The sequence below is a fragment of the Rhinopithecus bieti genome, unplaced genomic scaffold, assembly GCF_001698545.2.
Source record: "Rhinopithecus bieti isolate Rb0 unplaced genomic scaffold, ASM169854v2 scaffold_28517, whole genome shotgun sequence".
NCBI lineage: Eukaryota > Metazoa > Chordata > Mammalia > Primates > Cercopithecidae > Rhinopithecus > Rhinopithecus bieti.
Genome location: NW_016813121.1, coordinates 863703 through 883387, shown reverse-complemented (window position 1 = coordinate 883387; position 19685 = coordinate 863703). Strand labels below are relative to the sequence as shown.

Below are 19685 nucleotides of genomic sequence, written 5' to 3'. Positions count from 1 at the left end.
TCTGTCCTCCTATATAGCATGTTTCACTTCTAAAGTCTTTCAGGTGACCACGTTCCTTCTGGGGTAGGACTATTCTTTGCTTCTGTGACCCTATAGTAACATCATCACCACAATATGGACATTTTAACCCCATTTTGGAGACAAAAGTCATTTCCTGCTTAGAATTTGGGCAGAAAACGGATTTGCTTTTTCAGGCATGGTCATGGCACCATAGACTCTCCACTGACCACCTGTTCTGGACTGTACTGGCAGACTCCAATTCTATAAGAATTTTACTAGACTTCACATAGGGAAAAGACAGAAGTGGCAAAACAAGAGATGCCCTACCAGAAACTCTTTAAGAAGCCTGGAGCACAAAGCTCACTACAAAACTATTATATGAGCTTGTTACATAAGCAACCATAAATGGAATTTGCTTTGTCTTTGGCCTGGTTGAGGTAGGAGCACACTGCAGGACAAAATGGAGGAACAGGAGGTGCCACCAGAGAATCAAGGACAGGAAGTGGCAAATAACACATGTGAAAAAGGGTTCAAGACTCACTGCAGTGACCTGGGGTCAGAGAAGCCTTCAAGGCATCAACATCCAACAGAAATGACAAACAAGAGCAAGATAGTTTTGTTGCTGCTGTCCGACTTGTTCTCCCAGAGCTCAAGGCCTCCTTTCTCCCTCTTCCCTGAGTAAATGGCAAGAAGGAAAGGGTTTAAATTGGGGTAAAACAAAATTTTTAGATCTCTTTAGATAAGGAAAGTGATAAGACTTGAGTGATTTGCCAAGTTCACACAGCTACTCATTTTTAGAACCAGCAAAGCCAGATCAGTTCAATTTCAAGGCCCCAACTCTTTTTACCCTATCATGCGGCACTTAGCTTGCGGAAGTAATCAGGCTAGGGAAGTAGGGTGGTTTTGTCCCAGTTCTGGGTGAAGGCTGGAGCCTTCTCTGGTTTTATTTGCAGCTGCTACCTGTTTATGGTTTCCGCAAGACACGTATAAGCTGCGCTTTATTTGACTGCCATCTAGTGGTCATTTAATTTTCTTCTTTTCCTTTTTTCTGTTTTTTGAAAGACTGCCTCATTTTGTTGCCCAAGCTGGACGTGGCGCAATCTGCAGCCTTAACCTCCTGGGCTCAAGTGATCCTCCCGCCTCAGCTTCCTGAGTAGCTGAGACTACAGATGCATGCCACCACACCCAGTTAGTTTGTTTTGTTTTGTTTTAGTAGAAACAAGATCTCCCTATGTTGCCCAGACTGGTCTCTAAGCTCAAGCAATCCTCCCAGCTCAGCCTCCCAAAGTACTGAGATTTCAGGTATAAGCCACCGTGCCCAGCCCATTTAATTTCTTTATGGAAGGTAAGTAGGATTTTTTCCTGTGTTTTTGCTGAAAAGTCATGAAAACCATTTAAGTTTGCAAAGATGTACACTAAGAAATGAAGAATGTTTCCCAAAATCTTGCGTGACCGTATCACAGACAAATCTAAAAACTATGAGATCACTGAAAACAGACTTTACATTTAGTCTCTTATTGATGGAAAAACTTTGATAGACAATATAAAGGATTACAAAGAGTGAAAGAAGTAAGACTAGACTAGAAGAAATTCACATTCCCCATGCAGGCTCCTTCTTTCCTATGTATTATCTATGTAGTGAGGCAATAAAGCTTATGAGCAAAAGCACAGGCTTCAAAACTCGGTTTCTCGGGCTGAGTTCAGCTCCAGCCCTTATTAAATGCTCAGTGGCCTTGGCCAAGTTGCTTAACCTTCCGTAGCCTCTTTCCTCATCGGTGGAGTATAATACCTCCTAGCACATAGGATTGTTGAGATGATTAGATAGGAGAGACAGGTAAATTAGTGACTACTTGAAATAGCACTTGGTACATGGTAAACACAATATAAACATTAGCTATGAGTGTTTGATGTGATGCTTACTTTTAAAGGTAAGTTTACTATAAAATGTAGGGTAAACTGACCATCTGAAGTCCACTATATAAAATTTGTTAAATACATTTTAAGAGCCTAATGCAGTCCCTGGAAGAATGTCTATTTTATAGCAATCGGCATGATAGTGCTTAGTTTTGAGGAGATATTATACTTGAATACTTGAGGAAGGAAGAAAAGGTAGGAGATGGTAAAGACAAGGGGTAGAGAGAATACCTCCCTTTTGTCACTTATTTATTCATCCACTAAACGTTTACTGATTGTCTACTACATGCTAAACACTATACTAGGTCATTTTACGTCAGCGGTTCTCAAAGTGTGGTCCACAAGGTCAAAACTACTTTCATGATAATACGAAGATGCTAGCTGCTTTTCTCATTGTGTTGAGATTTGCACAACTAGTGTAAATGCAGTGGTGACTAGAACTGCCAGGCACACATCAAACAGTGGTACCATTTTGTTACTGTGTTCTTCACCACCATACCCAGTATGGGAAACCCCTTCCTTTCAACAAAGTGAACATTTTATTTTCTTATAATTTCATATAATGCATTAAGATTGATAAACTTCCTGATACGAAATCTTTCCCTGAGATTGGTTTATGATAATCAGGTTTAGTTACACTGGATTCATAAAATAAATTGGGTGAATTCATAAAATTTTCTAGTTTGAGTAGCTTAAAGACCAAATAAAACACAGCCATCATCTGGCCCTGCTGCTTTTCTCAGTGGTACAGCCTTAAATGTGTTTCAAATTTACTTATGGTGTGTTTAGTCAATTAAAAATTTCAACTTCTTTTTGAGTCAATATTCTTCTTTAAAGTTCCATAACTTAACAGATGTCTTGGTGTTTTATGTCTTGGTGTTACATATCGTGTCATTTTGTTCCTCCTGGGACATAAAGGATTTTAATCAAGCTTTTCTTCTGGACTTTTTTTTCTGTTATATAAAACACAGGTATCCATAAAGATAAGTTGTGTCTGATTACTCACCTTTCCATGGTGTCAGTTACTTGCTGAATAGCACAGGAAGGAGGAAGAGCTATAAATTACGTTATCCAAAATATTCTCTCACTACATCTGTCTTCCCTAAAAGCATGTCTCCCTCCCCTTGGTTTTCAGCCTTCAAATTATTAGGGCTTACAGTTAGTGGGGCTTCTCTTTCAGTTTCACATTTCCCAGCTATTCTTCTGCAGAGGATTTGAGCCTACAACGATCAGATGGGCCTTTTAAAGAAATCTGCATCTGGCACAAAGACTGGGAAAGTTTGTATCAGATTTCAGGTTGCTCCCTCCAAAGCATTTGGAAGGTATTTTTACTATTATAAATTGTGGCTTCTTTATTTCATCTGAAAACAATGTTTTATTTTAAATCTGCTTTTAATCTATTAATGTCAAATCTTTTTCATTGTATTTACTGTTTTTAGTGAGTTTCAAGGGAGGAAAAGACAGTAAAAAATGTCACCACTCTGTCACTTCATTTGCATTCTGTTCAGTTAATGTTCAGGAATATCTCTAAAAATCCACTCTACCATGAAATGTTTAACATGTGATTTTATTAAAGAACTGTTACTCGCTGGGCATGGTAGCTAATGCCTGTAATCCAAGCACTCTGGGAGGCTGAGGGGGGCGGCATGGATTGCCTGAACTCAGGAGTTCAAGACCAGCCTGGGCAACATGGTGAAACCCAGTCCCAAGAAAAGAAAAAAAAAAAAAATTAAGTGGGCATGGTGGCATGCACCTGTAGTCCCAACTACTCAATAGGCTGATGCAGGAGGATTGCTTGAGCCCAGGAGGCAGAGGTTGTATGTAGTGAGCCGAGACTGCACCACTGCACTCTAGCCAGGGTTAACAGTAGAGCGAGACCCTGACTCAAAAAAAAAAAAAAGTTTGTCAACGCACTTAAAATGTAGTTTTACTTTCAATAACTTTACTCACATACTTTTAAAGGGAACTGAAATGGCAGTAAGAAACACTTGGAACCTGATAGGAAATAATACCATTCAATAGCTGCAAAATAGCCACACCTGAGGATGACAGAAAAAAATTATTGGCTCTATGCAAAAAATACTGGTATCTATTTGTGAATTTATTTTCCTTACATAGAACAGCAGATTCACGGAAATGGTGTGAGTGGTCAAATAAATGCAGTAACAGGATTCAGAAAAAAATTTTCAACACCCAGACCCAGTCTCTCTTGCATCCTGAGAATAGAGCCTAATAAATCCAGGTGAGTGAAACTGCTACCTGCTTTTATTTCCTAGAACTGGGCTAAATTTGCAAATTGTATTTTCAGACAAAACCATCTGCACTTTTCAAACACAAATTCTATAGTCCAAAACTTTACCATTATATGCCTCCAAAGTGTTTTGTCTAGCGCTTATAAAAGCCAGTAAGAACTAGAAATGTTTTAAATAAGATTTTAAAAATCGTATCTGACACATCAATTTTCCACATTGCTTTAGAGTGTCCTATTCCTTCTGTTTCAAATCTTCCAGCACACTTCTAGAATCTCTAAAGCTATATGTGATCTATGTTCAGCAAAAGTATGTGGACCTTCATGTTCCCCTGGTTTCATCTTGTTTTTTGCATTTATTAGGGCTTTTTTGGTTATGAGTTCAGAAACCCAACAAGCTTTTATGAGTAAGTTTGAGCTTATTTAAAGAACCAAGAAATAGACACCCGAGACTCAGCAACAGCTACAATCAGTTTCAAAGTCCTTCCAGATTCTGTTTCCATCTATCAATGCTCTACTAAATTTTGTTTTCAAATCAGCTTTTCCAGATGACAGAAAAACAGAACTGTGGAGAGCTCCCATGCTGAGATTAGCTTTTTTGTTTCCAATTTTAAAAATTTCATTCTCTGATTAACTCAGTAACTCAGTTTGAGCCAAGTACTCTCTCAAGGGATAATTCCTGGGTGGTCAAGGAGGTAGAATCGGTAAGATGGTAGCAGCTTCCCTTTGAACAATATAATACAAATGAAAGGAGCATCTAGGAAAGGATGTACAACGCCTCCTTTTTCTTAACCTTATCCATCTAATTTATATCACATCCATCACTGTAAAATGCTTTTTAGAAGGGTAAAACAGCAGCCTCAATTTTTTTTTTTAAACTACTCTATGCCAAGCATAGTATAAAGCCCTTTAGATAAACTATTTCAAATTCTCCCCATAATCTTGTAAAGTAGAAATTATCTCAGTTTCAGATTAAAAACCAGACTCAGAAAAGTTCAGTAAAAGTCATACAGGTCTAGCATTTTTAACGTTTTCAGTTTACTATTTATTCTTGTATTTGGGAATTGAAGTAATATAATTTTCATCATACTCTGCAATACACAAATGCTAAAGTTAACAAAAAATAACCAATAAAGACTGACACAACTGGCAATAAAATCCTTTATTATTAATTTTCGAGAGAGAAGCATGCTTTTATACAGCACCTGTAAACAAGTTAGTGAAGTATATACTATTTTGAGATTCCCCTTTCAATTTTTTTTTTTTTTTTTTTGGAATGTTAGGTTACAACATCAACTGCATTACATAAGAGTTACTGAAAGCAAGTCAGGGTAAAATTTCATAGCCAAAAATATTCATAGCAGCAGCTTTTAAAATATGATTTTATTAAATCAAGTCATTGCACTTGGTCATTTTATTGCTACAGCAAAACAAGGCCATTACATTATAATACTTCTCATTTCTGATTTAACTGATTGTCTCATTCTGCTCATACATTTCAAGTTTAAATGCAGGCATAAAATGTTTATCAACAAATCTAGAGAGCATTTGGATTTTTTATTTTTCTGTGATCACAGTAAGAGCAGAAAAAAGAGTATCTTCTGTTACACAAGGCCCGATCTCTCTTTACATCTTCAGACTTAAATTCTGTAGAAGGTAACAGCTTTATATTAAGACAGAAGTTTAGTGGTCACACACGAAAAATAACACTGAAATACAATTCGGAAATTAATGATACTGTGTGTCTCAAAGAATACATGAACTATACATTCACTAATAATTTGGCAGTGAGATTCCATGCTGTTCACTTTCGTCTTTTATACTCACATGTAGAAAAAAAATTCATGACTTACCCCAAGTAAAGGTTATTATTACATATCATTTTGTGATATGAACTTTAGTAACAGAAATTAATAAAATTTCCCATACCAACAGCAAGGAGTAACATTGCTAGAATAAAGGAATCATTTTTCCCATCAGGCCTGGGTTTGTTTGGTTTTCCTTACTGTTTTATCAAAGACAGAAAGATAAAAGTATTTCAGTTATTTTCTATTCTGATTGAGGAGTACACAAGCAAAACTTTAAATGCATTTTCATGCTCATAAGCATCTTGATTTTATGTATTAGTGAGAAAATGGCCAACAAGAACACGCCTGAAATCTGCTGGAAACTGGTCCTTCATCCCATTAGTTAGGCGATGACCAGGATCACATTCCATAGAGCGAGTGAGAAAGCTGAGGGATAATTTCTAGGATTACAATGTTTTATTTACCTAGAGGGTTTGTCATGTAAAAGAAAATAAGGATTAATTTATTTAAACAAGACGGAAAAAATTCTATTTGACTAGTCATTTAAATCCATTCTATTTAACAGAAGAGGAGGGAACAATTTTGTTCAGTAGTGACCTCATTGGAAGAGCCCATTTTGAAGAGTTCTAATATATATTCTCAATATATAATTAGCAATCCCCCAAACCCCTAATGTAAGTTGTAAATTAAACATTATGTTGTTTACTGGCATTCCTATTTTCTACTTCAGTTCTCTTTATTTGAAACATGACAAAATTTCATTTACATAAGATTTCTGTATTATGAGATTAAAATGTCAAGGCAAAATATTGGTTTGGTGGTTTAAAACTAAAAAAAATGGAAACATAATCACTGGTACTCAAAAATCTGACACTCATTTGCTATATAGTAAAGCATAAAACCAAAAAATTTCAAATTTCAAAATTTAAATAAACCCACTTGTGTTTTAGATGTTACCTACAGATAGAACATTTTAAAGCATTCAACTGTTCATAAGTAACTCTGAAGAAACAACTAATTCATCCATTCTGTGAAAATGTATTTTAAATATCTTCAACTATATTTGGTTTTAAATAAGCTATAATGTTTTATTTTATGACATACTAACATTCATTATAAAGTTTGTACCTAAATAATAGTTTAAAATATCTCCATGAGTTAGTTTGGTCTATCAGGTAAAGTATACATCATAAAACCTGAGTATTTACAAGATAACTTGTCAAAATAGGAAACCTCACACTGAAGTTCTGAAAAGCTCTGGGTTTTGTTTTCCTATTACCATTATTAAAATTCAGAAGGAGAGGAATGAAATTGACAAGATAATGAGCAATATTTGAGACTGTAAAATAGCAGAAAAGTACAGCAATAGGCTGGTGTTTACATATTTTATATGTGCTGTAGTTTCTAGGCACAAGTTAAGGGTTAAATTAACACTTTTAGATTCTTCAGACCTAACAAATTTAAAATACAGTTCATATTTCCCCAAATGTTTAACAGTTCAACATATTTTAACTAAGTTCCTTTTATGACTCCTATAGTGCAAGCAACACAAAATATTCTAAAAGTTGATGAAATTATTTTGATTATTCATTAGTTCTTACTATATGAATGGGTGAGTAATCTGGTTTATATAGCTAGGAAACTCCTATTTCATCACCCAAAATATAAACAGCATTGCAGACAAACAGGCACAACAGTGTAACCTTGGGTAAGAGGATAAAAGTAAAAATATATATATATATACACATACACATACAAACACAGTTTATATCCCTTATGTATTATGGAAAAAGTAGTGACTATAGTTACTAAAAAGCTAATCTGTCCCTCTCAAATAGTGTATCTTACAGATTACTTGTAAATATATCACCATATTTATAGTATAGATCTCTTTAAAATAATACAAGTTTCAATAAAAAAAAAAACTACTGTGCACATTCTTATTTATGTATATTCAGTAGTATTTTCAAGCAAACAATTTTAAAAAAGTGTTTGCAATCCCAGCACAGTTAAGAAATAAGGCCTCTTTTTCTTCATATTGGCAAAACAAAATATATATATATAAAAATTCACCCTCACTCTACGTTTCTATAGATATTATACTTCATTTACTCATATTTATCACAACACCAGCATTCACAATTTTTAAGTAACAAGTCAGCTGAAGTTCATAGTGTTGCTTCTGAATCCCTGGAACATTATGAACACCAGGTCCACACTACCTCAAGAAGACAGGATAGCTTTTTTCAGCTTCTCTATTTCCATCTAAAACAAAAAACATAAATTGAGCAATACATAAAATATCCTTAGTTTAGTAGTTTATTTTATTCTATGTCATTAAGACGTGATCATACTTTCAAGCCTTCAGATTTTTTTCCAGACCTAAAATCCAGTTTCCCATGGTATAATATAGTTGAATAAAGTTTCAACAGTACAATGCAAGTTCCTAAATGGCAGTCACAATAAGAAAAAAGCAATTATAGCCCTTTCAGCCAGAAAAATGTTAAGTAATGTGAGCATTTAAAATTAAAGCTGTAAAAAAAATCAGTCAGTCCTACAAAGAACAAAAGAATCCTTGAAACCCAATTAAGAAATGTACATGTATCTGTAATTAAACAAAGGGTACATTAAACAACAGTAAAAAGAATAAAGAAAATACCTGTTTAGTTCCATGTTTTTCACTAATTATATTTAATTACAATTATGGTTAAATCACTTGACTTGGTTTCAATTACTTATCTGTAACCAGTATATACTACATTAAATATCTTAAAGCCCAGGAATATATCTAAGATTCAGTCAAGGTGCTGAATCTTCCACCTTTAGGCAGAAGGCATTCTTCACTTAACAGAAATTCATAACTTAAGGAATTTGTGAAGAAGGAAACCAGTTCATTAAGTTTGCACAATAACTACACAGTTATTCAATACTGACATATTCAAATGGCTAAGTTGAGGCTCAAAGACATTAAACAGGATGCCAACGTTCCACACTAACAAGTGACAAAGGACTTGTCATGGTAAGATTTAGGAGTTTAAAGCCCACAGTTTTTATACTGATTTCTCTTCTCAATTCCATAACATTTTGATAATCTTTAACCTTTCACTGCATGAGGAAATATATAGGCCTTGCCTTATCCTGATGGCATCACCTTCCTCAAGAGTGCACATAAACAATACATGCTTTGGCTAGCTTTGACAAACAGTACATTATTCAATGATTAGGACTTTGCCATAGTCAAAAAGTATAATTGTTGTATGTTCACAATCTCCTTAGAGATTTTAACTACTCAAGAACAGTTTATTACTTTCAGGATCTTCCCTGATATGATTCTCTTAATATTATGATGATTAGCTCAATGTTTTAGCAGCATTGGACTAGAACAAGCCTGTTTTCAATTTGTGTTGAGATGATACCTTTCATTGTCAGCCTGATCTGTTATTATAGTCTTTATTACAAAGATACAGAAAGCGGTAAGAAAAACAAACTGGTAGAAGAGGGAGTAGGGAGTGTGAAGGCTACTACTGCATGCACAATCAGCAATACTCGTTGTAAACTGCTATTTGTGACATACATTTAATTATTACTGGACGGGGTCATCATGGTGGACATGAGGCAGGACTAGATTGTAGCTCCAGACAGAACAGCGTGCGGAGGCTCGCATAGTGAATTTTAGCTCCAGATAGACTGCAAGAACAAACCAGCAATCCCGAGAGGACCCACAGACCCTCTGAAGAAAGCGGACTGCTCTTGCAGGACCTGGAAACACCCCAAATACTGTGAGTGCCCCAACTGTGGAAATGGGAAAGGGAGACCCTCCTCTCCTGAACACACACCCCCACTGGAGAAACTGAAAGTCTGTTTGCAGAAGTTTCCAACTTCACCTGGATCTGACTCAATTTAGAGAGCTGAGCAAAATACAGGGGGTAGAGGAAGCGCTGTAAGGCCCTGGGAGCTTGCTGAGTCCCCAAGCAGGCCATTCCTGCCTGGCACTACAGGGATCCATAGGGAGGGTGGCCAGAGGAGCAGGGGGTAATACTCCACAGGGAAAAGGAAATCTCTAGCTAAACTTAACAATTTGAATGGGGCAAGAAACCTCCTGGCCACAACTCTGGGTAGGGGGGCAAATCTTACAGACTCCACAGGGGAGGGAAGAATCAAGCCCTTTTCTTTCACAGCTAGAAGGCGGGTAGCCTGGGGCAAGTTTTCAGGCCCATCTCGCCCACCATCTGGAAACAGGGCTGTTGGGGGAGGCATGGTAGGACTGAGACTGGCCCTTCAGTTTGTGTGGGAGCTGGGTGAGGCCTTTGACTGCCAGCTTTCCCCTACTTCCCCGACAACCTGCATGATTCAGCAGAGAGGCAGCCATAATCCTCCCAGGTACACAACTCCAGTGACCTGGGAATCTCACCTTCATCTCCAACAGCAGCCACAGCAAGACCGGCCCGAGAAGAGCATGAGCTCAGACATGCCTAGCCCTGCTCCCACCTGATAGTCCTTCCCTACCCACTCTGGTAGTAGAAGACTAAGGGCATATAATCTTGGGAGTTCTACGTCCTCATCCACTGCTGGTCCCTCTCCCTACTACTATAGCTGATGCTTGCTGGAAAATGCCACCTCCCGGCAGGAGGCCAACTAGCTCAAAAATAGAACATTAAACCACCAAAGCTAAGAACCCTCACGGAGTCCATTGAACCCCCCTGCCCGCCACCTCCACTGGAACAGGCACTGGTATCCACGGCTGAGACCCCCATAGACACTTCACATCACAAGAGTCTCTGCAAATAACCCCTAGTACCAGCCTGGAGCCTGGTAGAATCACTGGGTGGCTAGACCCAGAAGAAAGACAACCATCACTGCAGTTAGGCTCACAGTAAGCCACACCTGTAGGAAAAGGTGGAGAGTACTATATCAAGGGAACACCCAGTGGGACAAAAGAATCTGAAGAACAGTCTTCAGCCCTAGACCTTCCCTCTGACAGAGCCTACCCAAATGAGAAGGAACCAGAAAACCAACTCTGGTAATATGACAAAACAAGGCTCTTCAACACCCTCAAAAGATCACACGAGTTCACCACCAATAGATCCAAACCAAGAAGAAATCCCTGACTTACCTGAAAAAGAATTCAGGAGGTTAGTCATTAAGCTAATCAGGGAGGCACTAGAGAAAGGCGAAACCCAGTGCAAGGAAATCCAAACAACGATGCAAGAAGTGAAGGGAGAAAGATTCAAGGAAATAAATAGCTTAAAGAAAAAATAAAAATAAAAAATTCAGGCAACTTTGGACACACTTTTAGAAATGCAAAATGCTCTGGAAAGTCTCAGCAATAGAACTGAACAAGCAGAAGAAAGAAATTCAGAGTTTGAAGACCAGGTCTTAGAATTAACCCAATCCAACAAATGCAAAGAAAAAAGAACAAGAAAATATGAACCAAGCCTCCAAGAAGTCTGGGATTATATTAAACAACCAAACCTAAGAATAATTGGTGTTCCCTGAGGAAGAAGAGAAATCTAAAAGCTTGGAAACACATTTGGGGCAATAGTTGAGGAAAACTTCCCTGGCCTTGCTAGAGTCTTAGACATCCAAATATATGAAGCACAAAGAAAACACCTGGGAAATTCATCACAAAAAGATCATCACCTGGGCACATTGTTACCAGGTTATCCAAAGTTAAGGTAAAGGAAATAATCATAGGAGCTGTCAGACAGAAGCACTAGGTAACCTATAAAGGAAAACTTATTAGATTAACAGAAGATTTCTCAACAGAAACCCTACAAGTTAGAAGGGATTGGGGCCCTATCTTCAGCCTCCTCAAAGAAAACAATTAGCCAAGAATTTTGTACCCAAGGAAACTAAGCTTCACACATGAAGGAGAGATAGTCTTTTTCAGACAAATGGTGAGAGGATTCGCTATTACCAAGCCACCACTACAAGAACTGCTAAAAGTTGCTCTAAATCTTGAAACAAATCCTAGAAGCACATCAGAACAGAACCTCTTTAAAGCATGAATCACATAGGAACTATAAAACAAAACTACAAGTTAAAAAGCAAAAACAAAAAACAAAAAAAACAAAGTACACAGGCAACAAAGAGCACAATGAATGCAACAGTACATCACATTTCATTATTAACATTGAATATAAATGGTCTACATGTTCCACTTAAAAGATACAGAACTCCAGAATGGTTAAGAACTCACCAACCAACCATCTGCTGCCTTCAGGAGACTCACCTACATAAAAGGACTCACATAAACTTCAAGTGAACGGGTGGAAAAAGGCATTTCATGCAAATGGACACCAAAAGTGAGCAGGGGTAGCTATTACATCAGACAAAACAAACTTTAAAGCAACAGCAGTTAAAAGAGACAAAGACGGACATAATATAATGCTAAAAGGCCTTGTCCAACAGTAAAATATCACAATCCTAAACGTATAGGCACCTAACACTGGAGGTCCCAAATTTACAAAACAATTACTAATAGACCTAAGAAATGAGATTAGACAGCAACACAGTAATAGTAGGGGAATTCAATACTCCACTGACAGCATTAGACAAGTCATCAAGACAGAAAGTCAACAAAGAAAGAATGTATTTAAACTATACCTTAGAACAAATAGACTTAACAGATATATACAGAATATTTCATCCAACAACCGCAGAATATACATTCTATTCAATAGCACATGGAACTTTCTCCAAGATAAACCATATGATAGGCCATAAAATGAGCCTCAATAAATTTAAGATAACTGAAATCATGTCAAGCACTCTCTCAGACCACAGTACAATAAAACGGGAAATCAAGTCCAAAAGGAACCTTCAAAACCAGACAAATACATGGAAATTAAATAACGTGTTCCTGAATGAGCACTGGGTCAAAAATAAAATCAAGATGGAAATTAAAAAATTATTCAAACTGAACGACAATAATGACACAACCTACCAAAATCTCTGTAATACAGCAAACGCAGTGCTAAGAGAAAACTTAATAACCCTCAACACCTTCATCAAAAAGACTGAAACAGCACAAACTGACACTCTAAGGTCACGCCACAAGAACTGGAGAAACAAGAAGAAACCAAACCCAACCCAGCAGAAGAAAGGAAATAACCACGATCAGAGAAGGACTAAATAAAATTAAAACAACAACAAAAAATACAGAAGATAAATGAAACAAAAACCTGGTTCTTTGAAAAGATAAATAAAATTGATAGACCATTAGTAAGATCAACCAAGAAAAGAAGAGAGAAAATCCAAATAACCTCACTAAGAAACAAAACAGGAGATATTAAAACTGACACCACAGAAATACAAAAGATCATTCAAGGGTACTATGAACACCATTATGCACATAAAACTAGAAAACGTAGAAGAGATGGATGAATTTCTGGAAAAATACAACCCTCCTAGCTTAAATCAGGAAGAATTAGAGATCCTTAACAAGCCAGTAACAAGCAGCAAATTTGAAATGGTAATTAAAAAAATTACTAAAAACAAGCNTACAGAAGATAAATGAAACAAAAACCTGGTTCTTTGAAAAGATAAATAAAATTGATAGACCATTAGTAAGATCAACCAAGAAAAGAAGAGAGAAAATCCAAATAACCTCACTAAGAAACAAAACAGGAGATATTAAAACTGACACCACAGAAATACAAAAGATCATTCAAGGGTACTATGAACACCATTATGCACATAAAACTAGAAAACGTAGAAGAGATGGATGAATTTCTGGAAAATACAACCCTCCTAGCTTAAATCAGGAAGAATTAGAGATCCTTAACAAGCCAGTAACAAGCAGCAAATTTGAAATGGTAATTAAAAAAATTACTAAAAACAAGCCCAGGACCAGATGGATTAACAGCAGATTTCTACTAGACATTCAAAGAAGAATGGGTACGAATCCTTTCGACACTATTCCACAAGACAGAGAAAGAAGGAACCCTCCCTAATTCATTCTATGAAGCCAGCATCACCCTAATACCAAAACCAGAAAAAGACATAACCAAAAATGTAAACTACAGACCAGTATCTTTGATGAACATAGATGTTAAAATCCTTAACAAAATACTAGCTAACCGAATCCGACAACATAGCAAAAAGATAATCAACCATGATCAAGTGGGTTTCATATCAGGGATGCAGGGATGGTTTAACATACACAAGTCAGTAAATGTGACATACCATATAAACAGAATTAAAAACAAAAATCACATATCTCAATAGATGCAAAAAAAGTTCGACAAAACCCAGCATCCCTTTATGATTAAAACTCTCAGCAAAACTGGCATACAAGGGATATACCTCAATGTAATAAAAGCCATCTATGACAAACCCACAGCCAATATAATACTGAATAGGGAAAAGTTGAAAGCATTCCCTCTGAGAACTGAAACAGCACGAGGATGTCTGCTCTCACCACTCCTCTTCAACATAGTACTGGAAGTCCTAGCCAGAACAACCAGAGCAGAAAAATAAACAAACGGCATCCAAATCAAAAAAGTGGAAGTCAAACTGTCATTGTTTGCTGACGATACAATCATTTACCTTGGAAACCCTAAAGACTCCTTCAGAAAGCTCCTAGAACTGATAAAACAATTCAGCAAAGTTTTGGGTAAAAGATTAATGTCCACAAATCAGTAGCTCTTCTATATACCAATAGCAACCAAGCAGAGAATCAAATCAAGAACTCAACTCCTTTTACAATATCTGCAAAAAATAAAATAAAATAAAATACTTAAGAATTAACCAAGGAGTCAAAAGACCTCTACAAGGAAAACTACAAACACTGCTGAAAGAAATCACAGACGGCACAAATGAAAACGCATCCCATGCTCATGGATGGGTAGAATCAATACTGTGAAAATGACCACACTGTCAAAAGCTATGTATAAATTCAAGGCAATTCCCATCAAAATACCACCATCATTCTTCACAGAATTAGAAAAAACAATTCTGAAATTCATATGGAACAAAAAAAAGCCTGCATAGCCAAAGCAAGACTAAGGAAAAAGAACAAATCTGGAGGCATCACACTACCTCATTTCAAACTATACTATAAAGCCACAGTCACCAAAACAGCATAGTACTGATATAAAAATAGGCACATAGACCAATGGAACAGAACAGAGAACTCAGAAATAAACCCAAATACTTACAGCCAACTGCTCTTCGACAAAGAAAACAAAAACATAAAGGACACCCCTTTCAACAAATGGTGCTGGGATAACTGGCTAGTCACATGTAGGAGAATGAAGCTGGATCCTCATCTTTCACCTTATACAGAAATGAACTCAAGATGGATTAAGGACTAAAACCTAAGACCTGAAACTATAAAAATTCTCAAAGATAACAATAGAAAACCCTTCTAGTTATTGGCATAGGCAAGGATTTCATGACCAAGAGCCCAAAAGCAAATGTAATAAAAACAAAGACAAATAGCTGAGACCTAATTAAAGAGCTTTTGCATGGCAAAAGGAACAGTCAACAGAGTAAACAGACAACCCACAGAGTGGGAGAAAATCTTCACAATCTATACATCTGACAAAGGACTAATATCCAGAATCTACAACAAACTCTAACAAATCAGTAAGAAAAAGCAATCCCATCAAAAAGTGGGCTAAGTTCATGAATAGACAATCCTCAAAAAAAGATGTGCAAATGGCCAAGAAACATATGAAGAAATGCTCAACATCACTAATGATTGGAGAAATGTAAATCAAAACCACAATGCGATACCACCTTACTCCTGCAAGAATGGCCATAATCAAAAATCAAAAAACAGCAGATGTTGGCATGGATGAGGTGATCAGGGAACACTTCTACACTGCTGGTGGGAATGTAAACTAGTACAGCCACTATAGAAAACAGTGCAGAGATTCCTTTAAGAACTAACAGTAGAACTACCATTTGATCCAGCAATCCCACTACTAGGTATCTACCCAGAGGAAAAGTAGTCATTATTCGGAAAATATACTTGCACACATGTTTATAGCAGCAAGATTCACAATAGCAAAATCATGGAACCAAACCAAATGCCCATCAATCAATGAGTGGATAAGGAAACTGTGATATATATGATGGACTACTACTTAGCCAAAAAAAGGAATGAATTAACAGCATCTGCAGTGACCTTGATGAAATTGGAGACTATTTTTCTAATGAAGTAACTCAGGAATGGAAAATCAATACATTGTATGTTCTCATGGACATGTGGGAGCTAGGCTATGAGGAAGCAAAGGCATAAGAATGATACAACAGACTCTGGGGACTTGAGTTGAAGAGTGGGAAGGGGGCGAGGGATAAAAGACTACAAATACGGTGTAGTATTATACTGCTCAGGTGATGGGTGCACTAAAATCTCACAAATCACCACTAAAGAACTCACTCATGTAACCAAATATCACCTGTACCCCAATAAAATTAGGAAAAAAAATTAGTTATCATGCAAATACACTGCTAGAGTTTCTCTTTGTATGTTCATTGTTCATTTTTAGTGAACATTATAATACTGTATAACGTTAACATTAAAGTACTATTTTAATCTTTGGAGAAACATCTTTCTCCTTTAAATAAATTATTCTAAAACTTTAGTGCCTTAGGTGTGCTTTTACAAATACAGGGTAAAACTCTACCTGTAACAAAAGAAAAAATATATATGTAATACAAGTCAGTGTGAGGCCAAGTAACAGCTGACTTTGCTAGAAAAATAAAATCATATTAAGTTATCCAAAAGAGAAACAACTTGACTCTTGTCATAATTTTTATGGCAAATTAAGTCAGATATACAAGTTTAACACTATTAAGTTCCTCTTACTTGTCTCATTATCTTATTTTCATGTATGAATATAAACATGTATATATAAAATGTGAGAAAAAAGTCAAAAAACACTTAAAAATTTCTCAATATCTACCATATTACATGCTGTGAATTAAGACACACTTTTAACATGTACACTTTGATTAATTTGTCAATAATAATGTATTAGATATCTAATATGTATACAGCACTGTGTTAGGAGCAATGAGCAAAGATAAAAAAGACATGGATCCTACCCAAACAACCTTACAGTCTCGAAGACAGGTAGAATAAGTACATACTCTAACAGTGAAAACATAGAAAGTTATTATATATACATCTCTTACAAAACTACAAGTCTTGCAAATTTGGAAGAATACCACTTTTTTGGGGGACAGAATCTCGTTCTGTCACCCAGGCTGGAGTACAGTGGCATGATCTCGGCTCACAGCAACCTCTGCCTCCTGGGTCCAACTGATTCTCATGCCTCAGCCTAGTAGCTGGGATTACGGATTTGTACCACCATGCCCAGCTAATTTTTGTATTTTTTTAGTAGAGGCAAGGTTTCGCCATGTTGGCCAGACTGGTCTCGAACTCCTGATCTCAGGTGATCCACCCACCTTGGCCTCCCAAAGTGCTGGGATTACAGGTTGAGCCACTGCACCCGGCCACTAAATTACTTTTAATCAGAGACAGACTAATATCAATTTAATGAAGGTAATTGAGCAGGGCCTTGAGAATCTGTAGAATGTGGGCATTAGAAGATGAGACAAAAGGACAATCCAAGAAAACACAGTAAGAATAAAAATTCAGACATATCAATTGTAAGAGGCACAATGGAGGAGGATCAGCAAGTAAATAAAGATAACTAGGACCAAAATATAAAAACACCTCATATAGTAAGTTGTTGGAACTTTATTCAGCATGTAATGGAAAGCTCTTGAAAGTACTTGATGAAGGAAAGGTTAATCTGAGATTAAATTAGAGTACTCAAGAAAGCTAAGCAGAAGATAATAAGCATCAGAACAAGATATAGTGGGGATAAAGACATAAAGATTAGGAGGTAATAATTACTAAAAGTGAATGGAACTAGAAGAGAACCACGTACAAAGTACCATGTCTATATGACTATAAGGGCAACAGAAATTATCAACAGAAACAGGAAATCAAAACAACAGGAAAGGAAGACGATAAATTTAACTGAGGACATGCTAAATCTAAGTTCATGATGAAACATCCAGGGGGGACAAAAAGCCAGAAACATAGGATACAAGCTGGGAAAATACGAATTTGATTTAGAGGGGAGAGGTACAGAGCTAATCATTAGATTCATGAGTACAGATGAATTCAAAATGTGAATGCTCAAACAGAAAAGCCAAGGATACCAGTGAAGGAATATTTACATTTAGGTTATAAGGAAGGAAGAGGAAGGCCAGGCATGGTGGCTCATACCTTTAATCCTATCACTTTGGGAGGCCAAAGTGGGAGGATCACTTGAGGCCAGGAGTTCAAGATCAACCTGGGCAACATGGTGAGAACCAGTCCCTACAAAAAACTGAAAAATTAACCAGGCATGAAAGTGCATGCCTGTAGTCTCAGCTACTTGGGAGGCTGAGGCGGGAGGATCACTTGATCCCAGGAGCTTGAGGCTGCAGTGGGCTATGATTGTTTCACTGTATTCTAGACTGCGTGACAGAGTGACTCCCTGTCTCTAAAAACAAAATTTAAAAAGTAAAAAAGGAAGGAAGAGGAGATGGAGAAATTAGAGACAATAGGATGTAGTATCATCTAAACCAAGACAAACCTTTGACAGAGTGGCAATGGTAGAAAAAAAAAAAAAGTGGTATGTTGCAGGAACTGAATAAAAGACCTTGAATTTGGCATCAGTAAACCTAACCTAAGATGCAAAGGGTTACAGACTGAACTGAAGGTGAAAAATCAGAGACCACAAAAGTAGACTATTTTTAAGAGGATGGGGGTTATTTTCATATTTCAACAAACGAACCTCAAGTGAAAAGAGAAAGTAACTGCAGTACATCAAGAACGCAGCTAGACCCAAATGGAGGCTATTCTTTGATTCTGAATAATGGAAAAAGTCAAGTATTTTCATGCAAAGTAGTAAAGCTGCCAATAGAGGATAATGTTGGAAATAAGGATAAAATCAAGTTTTATAATTTACAAAGTACTTTCACATAAATTATCTCAACAACTAAAGCTAAAGGAGGTTAAGTGACTTGTCTAAGTTCACACAGTATAATTTAATCCTGAAGTGCAAAGGTTCTGAAGATTGGTTGCTTCTGTTAAAAAACATTTTTAAGGCCAGGTGCAGTGGCTCATGCCTGTAATCCCAGTACTTTGGGGGGCCATGGCAGGTGGATCACCTGAGGTCAGGAGTTTGAGATCAGCCTGGCCAACATGACAAAACCCCATCTCTATTAAAAATACAAAAAAAATTAGCTGGGTTTGGTGGCGCATGCCTGTAGACCTCGCTACTCGGGAGGCTGAGGCAGGAGAACTGCTTGAACCTGGGAGGTGGTGGTCGCAGTGAGCCAAGATCGCACCATTGCACTCCAGCCTGGGTAACAGCAAGACTTCATCTCAAAAAAAAAGAAAAAAAAAGGGCCAGGCGCGGTGGCTCACACCTGTAATCCCAGCACTTTGGGAGGCTGAGGTGGGCGAATCACGAGGTCAGGAGATCAAGACCATCCTGGCTAACACGGTGAAACCCCGTCTCTACTAAAAATACAAAAATAAAACTAGCCGGGTGTGATGGTGGGCACCTGTAGTCCCAGCTACTCGGGAGGCTGAGGTGGGAAAACGGCGTGAACCCAGGAGGTGGAGCTTGCAGTGAGCCAAGTTCGCACCACTGCACTCCAGCCTAAGCAACAGAGTGAGACTCCATCCCAAAAAAAAA

The 19685-nt window shown here is 37.2% G+C and overlaps 1 protein-coding gene across 1 annotated transcript in view; it reads right to left on the bottom strand.

Annotated features, from left to right (window-relative positions):
- Nucleotides 1–8193: 8193 nt before the first annotated feature.
- Nucleotides 8194–19685, bottom strand: part of CD2AP (CD2 associated protein) — a 160302-nt gene continuing 148810 nt past the window's right edge. The window contains 1 exon segment of the mRNA XM_017847680.1: nucleotides 8194–8235. Coding sequence (XP_017703169.1) covers nucleotides 8194–8235 — 42 coding nt within the window.